This window comes from Panulirus ornatus, chromosome 16 (genome assembly GCF_036320965.1).
Source record: "Panulirus ornatus isolate Po-2019 chromosome 16, ASM3632096v1, whole genome shotgun sequence".
NCBI classification, from domain to species: domain Eukaryota; kingdom Metazoa; phylum Arthropoda; class Malacostraca; order Decapoda; family Palinuridae; genus Panulirus; species Panulirus ornatus.
Window position 1 is genome coordinate 20655795 of NC_092239.1, and position 7622 is coordinate 20663416.

General features: G+C 40.6%; 1 protein-coding gene across 1 annotated transcript in view; it reads left to right on the plus strand.

Moving 5' to 3' along the window:
• The window catches only part of LOC139753907 (ATPase family gene 2 protein homolog B-like), a 195102-nt gene that overhangs the window by 25305 nt on the left and 162175 nt on the right, over positions 1-7622 (plus strand). The window contains exon 3 of the mRNA XM_071670865.1: positions 4152-4268. Coding sequence (XP_071526966.1) covers positions 4152-4268 — 117 coding nt within the window. The remainder of the gene's footprint in view (positions 1-4151; positions 4269-7622) is intronic.

A 7622-nucleotide genomic window follows, 5' to 3' on the forward strand; every position in this document is an offset into this window, starting at 1 on the left:
CCAGGTGAGGATATTCCCTCAAAGGCCCAGTCCTCTGTTCTTAGCGCTACCTTGCTAATGCGGGAAATGGCGAATAGTATGAAAAAAAAAAAAAAAAATATATATATATATATATATATATATATATATATATATATATATATATTTTTTTTTTTTTTTTTTTTTTTTTTTTTTCCAAAAGAAGGAACAGAGGGGGCCAGGTGAGGATATTCCAAAAAAGGCCCAGTCCTCTGTTCTTAACGCTACCTCGCCAACGCGGGAAATGGCAAATAGTTTAAAAGAAAAAAAGAAAAATATATATATATATATATATATATATATATATATATATATATATATATATATATATATATATATATATATATATATTTATCCCTGGGGATAGGGGAGAAAGAATACTTCCCACGTATTCCCTGCGTGTCGTAGAAGGCGACTAAAAGGGGAGGGAGCGGGGGGCTGGAAATCCTCCCCTCTCACTTACTTTTTTAATTTTCCAAAAGAGGGAATAGAGAAGGGGCCCAGGTGAGGATATTCCCTCAAGGGCCCAGTCCTCTGTTCTCAACGCTACCTCGCTAATGCGGGAAATGGCGAATAGTATGAAAAAAAAAAAAGAAAAAAAAAAAAAAAAAAAAAAAAAATATATATATATATATATATATATATATATATATATGTATGCTTTGAAATGTAAATCTATGTATGTATTCGTGTTTTGGCGTTAATGTATTGCACCCCTGTTGCCCTCTTGTATGTTTAGTCTCCGATTGCTCAAAATCGTTTTCAGTCTATCTTTCCACCTTCAATTTGGTCTCCCGCTTCTCCTTGTTCTCTCCACCTGTGACACGTATATCCTTTTTTCAACCTTTCCTCACTCATTCTCTCCATATGTCCAAACCATTTCAACACACCCTCTTCTGCTCTCTCAACAACACTTTCTGTTTCCTTACATCTCTCTTACCCTTTCATTACTTACTCAATCAAACCACCTTGCACCACATATTGTCCTCTAACATATCATTTCCAACACATACACCTTCCTCCATATCTATAACCCATGCCTTGCAGCTATATGATATTGTTGGAACTACTGTTCCTTCAAACATATAAATTTTTGCTCTCCGAGATAACATTCCCTCTTTATACACATTCCTCATTATTCCCAATGCATTTGGGTTGTGCTCTGCCAATGGCCTGTTAAGTGTGGGGCCCTAAAGGCTAAGAAGCAGCTCTGAGGTTATGGAAACTCTTTTGCTTTTGCCACCCCCTTGAGGGAGTTCCCACGGAGAATGGGCATTGGAGATATAGACAGGTAGATGTATAGTACTGTGCAACTTGTTTGGCCCTCCTCAAGAATGAATTGATTGGAAGTAACAATGTCTCACACCTAGTGATCATATCTTATAATGAAGTAGTACCTTTGCAAAATACTACTTCCAGTCTTCCATATTGTATTTCTTACCTACCCTTACCTGTATCATGTGCTTGTTGTAGCCATATTCACTTCATATCTTTTTCCAAAAGAAGCCCAAGTCTTGTTTATTCCTACTTGCATATGTGTGAGTGAGTGCATTGTTTTTTCATTTACAGCATTCATTTGAAATTTTTCCTCAAAATTATCTGAATTTTTTTCATTTGTCAATTCTGATACTAAGTGTTGTTTATGAAGTTCTGAGATGAACAATCCACTTCATGAAATGATCCCAGGCCACAGTATCAGCATATATTCATTACCATTCTTTTACAGTTTGTGTTTGTTATTCCATACTTGATTTATTGAACAAGATGTATACTTTCCTTAGGTAGACACATTAGGTAGAAGTAGTCCATAGGAACATTATGTAGGAGCCACTGGAAATACTGTGCAGAGTTTCCCTCTGCCAGTGGCATGTTAAGGGTGAGGCACTAAAGGCTAAGAAGTGGCACTGTAGTTCACCACTTTAGGGATTTTTTTGTCATGGCCACCTTCTTATGGGGGTTCCTGGAGGGATTGGGGGTCTGAGATATAGATGGATTTTAATTATTTATTATACTTTGTCGCTGTCTCCCACATTAGCGAGGTAGCGCAAGGAAACAGACTAAAGAATGGCCTAACCCACCCATATACACATGTATATACATACATGCCCACACACGCACATATACATACCTATACATTTCAACATATTCATACATATACATACACAGGCATATACATATATACACATGTACATATTCATACATGATGCCTTTGTCCAGTCCCGTCGCCACCCCGCCACACATGAAAAGGCACCCCCCTTCCCCATGCGCGTGCGAGGTAGTGCCAGGAAAGACAAGAAAGGCCACACTCATTCACACTCAGTCTCTAGCTGTCACATGTAATGTACTGAAACCACAGCTCCCTTTCCAAACCACAGCTCCCTTTCCACATCCAGGCCCCACAGAACTTTCCATGGTTTACCCCAGATGCTTCACATGCTCTGCTTCAATCCATTGATAGTACGTCGATCCCGTATACCACATTGTTCCAATTCACTCTATTCCTTGCGCGCCTTTCACCCTCCTGTATGTTCAGGCCCCAATCACTCAAAAATCTTTTTCACTTCATCCTTCCACCTCCAATTTGGTCTCCCACTTCTCTGCATTCCCTCCTTCTGTGACACATATATCCTCTTTGTCAATCTTTCCTCACTCATTCTCTCCACGTGACCAAACCATTTCAATACAACCTCTTCTGCTCTCTCAACCACACTCTTTTTATTACCACAAATCTCTTACCCATTCATTACTTACTCGATCAAACGACCTCACACCCCATATTGTCCTTAAACATCTCATTTCCAACACATCCACCCTCCTCCACACAACCCTATATATATCCCACGCCTTGCAACCATATAACATTGTTGGAACCACTGTTCCTTCAAACATACCCATTTTTGTTCTCGGAGATAATGCTCTCCCCTTCCACACATTCTTCAACGCTTCCAGAACCTTTGCCCCCTCCTCCAACCTGTGACTCACTTCCACTTCCATGGCTTCATCTGCTGCTAAATCCCCCCCCCCCCCCCCCCCCGGATATCTAAAACACTTCACTTCCTCCAGTTTTTCTCCATTCAAACTTACCTCCCAGTTGGCTTGTCCCTCAACCCTACTGAACCTAATACCCTTGCTCATTTTAATATTTACTCTCAGCTTTCTTCTTTTACAAGCTTTACCAAACTCATTCACCAACTTCTGCAGTTTCTCACCTGAATCAGCCCCCAGCACTGTATCATCAGTGAACAACTGACTCATTTCCCAAGCCCTGTCATCAACAAGAGACTTCAAACTTGCCCCTCTCTCCAGAACTCTTGCATTCACCTCCCTAACAACCCGATCCATAAAGAAATTAAACAACCATGGAGACATCACACACCCCTGCCGCAAACTGACATTCACTGGGAGCCAATCACTTTCTTCTCTTCCTACTCATACACATGCCTTACATCCTTGATAAAAACTTTTCACTGCTACTAGCAGCTTACCTCCCATACCATATACTCTTAATACCTTCCACAAAGCATCTTTATCAACTCTATCGTATGCTTTCTCCAGATCCATAAATGCTACATACAAATCCATTTGTTTTTGTAAGTATTCCTCACATACATTCTTCAAAGCAAATACCTGATCCACACATCCTCTACCACTTCTGAAACCACACTGCTCTTCCCCAATCTGATACTCTGTACATGCCTTCGCCCTCTCACTCATTACCCTCCCATATAATTTCCCAGGAATACTCAACAAACTTATACCTCTGTAATTTGAGCACTCACCTTTATCCCCTTTGCCTTTGTACAATGGCTCTATGCATGCATTCTGCCGATCCTCAGGCACTTCACCATGAACCATAGATACATTGAATATCCTCACCAACCAGTCAGCAACACAGTCATCCCCTTTTTTGATAAATTGATAGATATCATTAAGAATTTATTGTTTATAGCTGCATGAAAATTTATCTCCTTTCTCTCTGTTGTGAAGATCAGCTTTGAAGTGTTTCAGTTTATCACTTATTCATTCTTTTGTGTGCCTATGTCTTATCAGTGGTGTATAATATTTTTTTATTGTAATCCATATGCAGTGGAGATATTATGTAAGAAGATATATATGTATTCTTTATGTATCAGGTACTCTTGACCGTAGATGAATGTCGAGAGTGTCATAATCTTACTCTCATAGCTGCAACTAATCGTCCATATGACTTAGATCCAGCACTAAGAAGAGCAGGTCGTTTTGAAGTTGAGGTAAGTAACATTTTCTTGTTTGATTTACAAGGTTTTGCATTAGTTTTGTATACTCTAGGTGAGTGATTTTCTTTCCTCTGCAGGCTGTCCCTTAAGCATGAGATTTGTTCCCAAGTGATATATGGATCAGGATCTACCAGCCCTCTTGATTCAAATATGGAGGTGCCAGCCTTCACTAAAAGTGATTATAGATAATTGCTTTTTCTGTGCCCACCTTTGACCTGTCACAACCAATATGAGACTGATGTCATTTACCCACTCACTTCCTGCCAGATAGAGGTCACACATTTCTTTGGGATTGCAAGCTGTCAAGACATGCTTATGCTTCTGCTGCTTGCAAGCTACTTTTTTCATCGATCAGTTTTATTTTCTTTAATTTTCTTTATTATTTGATTTATATTGAATGGTATGCTTCTGTACAATTTTTAGATTATATAACCCCAGGCATCCTTTTATAGGGCTTGTGCCACCGTATGACTGCATTACTATCAACTGTAGGGAGAGAGTTCATACAAAATGTACCCCATTTTCACCCAGTGATAAAGATAAAACATAAAATACTGACTTCTCACTCACAGTTTTATATCACATAGGCAGAGTCTGGTAATGCCATATTATACTTTTCTGTACCTTACCTTCTTGTCTTCTATGAGGCTCCTCCGTGCTCCGGAAGCTAGCTTCATTCATTGGAGAGGACCACAGGCCATGGAGCTTAGTGATGTTGTGTGTGAATGTCAATCTGCGGCAGGGATGTGTGAAGTCCCCATGGTTGTTTAATTTGTTTATGGATGGAGTGGTTAGGGATGTAAATGCAAGAGTTTTGGAGAGAGAGGTGAGTATGCAGTCTGTTGGGTATGAGAGGGCCTTGGAAGTGAGTCAGGTGTTGTTCGCCAGTGTACAGCATCGGTGGCTGATTCGAGTGAGAAACTGCAGAAGCTGGTGACTTGAGTTAAGAAGAGTGTTGAAAGGAGAAAGTTGAGAGTAAGTGAGAATAAGAGAAAATGACTGCAAGAGAAAATTACTAAGTTCAGCAGGGTTGAGAGATAAGTTGCTTGAGATGTAAGTTTAATGGAGAAAAATTGGAGGAAGTGAAGTGTTTTAGATGTCTAGGAGTGGACTTAGCAACGAATGACACCATGGATGAGGGAGGGGCTAAGGTTCTGGGAGCGATGAAGAATGTTTGGAAAGAGAGAATGTTATCTCGGAGAGCAGTAATAGGTATGTTTGAAGGAATAGTAGTTCCAGCAATATTATATGGTTGCGAGGCATGGGCTATAGATAGGTTTGTACGGAGGAGGGTGGATGTGTTGGAAATGAAATGGTTGAGGACAATATATGGTGTGAGGTGGCTTGATCGAGTAAGTAATGTAAGGGTAAGAGAGATGTGTGGTAATAAATATTGTGGTTGAGAGAGCAAAAGAGGGTGTGTTGAAATGGTTTGGACAAATGGAGAGAATGAGTGAGGAAAGATTGACAGAGAGGATATATGTGTCAGAGATGGAGTGCACAAGGAGAAGCAGGAGACCAAATTGGAGGTGGAAGGATGGAGTGAAAAAGATTTTGAGCGATTGCGGCCTGAACAAGGAGGATGGTGTGAGGCATGAAAGGATGAGAGTGAATTGGAGTAATGTGGTATACCATAGTAGATGTTCTGTCAATGGACTGAATCATGTCATGTGAAACTTATGGAGTAAACCATGGAAAGGTTTGTGGTTTCGGTGCATTACACATGACAGCTAGAGACTGAGTGCGAATGAATGTGGCTTTTATTGTCTGTTTTTCTGGCATTCCCTCGCTGATGTGGGAGTGGCAATGCTGTTTCACATGGGGGGGTATGGTGCCGGGAATGGATGAAGGCAAGCAAGTATGAATGTGTACATGTGCATATATGTAACTTTCTATGTATGTGTATATGTTGATATTTATATGTATATGTACATGTGATCTTTCTTCTCATGCCCAGGTGCATGTGCACCAATAATCACCCATCTCTCTCCATCAACTTTCAGTTTTACCCATATTAATCGAGAATTTACTTTCTTACATTCTATCACATACTCCCACAACTCCTGTTTCAGGAGTAGTGCTACTCCTTCCCTTGCTCTTGTCCTCTCACTAACCCCTGACTTTACTCCCAAGACATTCCCAAACCACTCTTCCCCTTTACCCTTGAGCTTCGTTTCACTCAGAGCCAAAACATCCAGGTTCCTTTCCTCAAACATACTACCTATCTCTCCTTTTTTCACATCTTGGTTACATCCACACACATTTAGACACCCCAGTCTGAGCCTTCGAGGAGGATGAGCACTCCCCGCGTGACTCCTTCTTCTGTTTCCCATTTTAGAAAGTTGAAAAATAATACAAGGAGGGGAGGATTTCTGGCCCCTCGCTCCCATCCCCTCTAGTCGCCTTCTACGACACATGAGGAATGCGTGGGAAGTATTCTTTCACCCCTATCCCCAGGGATAATATATATATATATATATATATATATATATATATATATATATATATATATATATATATTGAGAGGGTGAAGGCATGTACAGAGCATCAGATTGGGGAAGAGCAGTGTGGTTTCAGAAGTGGTAGAGGATGTGTGGATCAGGTGTTTGCTTTGAAGAATGTATGTGAGAAATACTTAGAAAAGCAAATGGATTTGTATGTAGCATTTATGGATCTGGAGAAGGCATATGATAGAGTTGATAGAGATGCTCTGTGGAAGGTATTAAGAATATATGGTGTGGGAGGAAAGTTGTTAGAAGCAGTGAAAAGTTTTTATCGAGGATGTAAGGCATGTGTACGTGTAGGAAGAGAGGAAAGTGATTGGTTCTCAGTGAATGTAGGTTTGCGGCAGGGGTGTGTGATGTCTCCATGGTTGTTTAATTTGTTTATGGATAGGGTTGTTAGGGAGGTAAATGCAAGAGTTTTGGAAAGAGGGGCAAGTATGAAGTCTGTTGGGGATGAGAGAGCTTGGGAAGTGAGTCAGTTGTTGTTCGCTGATGATACAGCGCTGGTGGCTGATTCATGTGAGAAACTGCAGAAGCTGGTGACTGAGTTTGGTAAAGTGTGTGGAAGAAGAAAGTTAAGAGTAAATGTGAATAAGAGCAAGGTTATTAGGTACAGTAGGGTTGAGGGTCAAGTCAATTGGGAGGTGAGTTTGAATGGAGAAAAACTGGAGGAAGTGAAGTGTTTTAGATATCTGGGAGTGGATCTGGCAGCGGATGGAACCATGGAAGCGGAAGTGGATCATAGGGTGGGGGAGGGGGCGAAAATTCTGGGGGCCTTGAAGAATGTGTGGAAGTCGAGAACATTATCTCGGAAAGCAAAAATGGGTATGTTTGAAGGAATAGT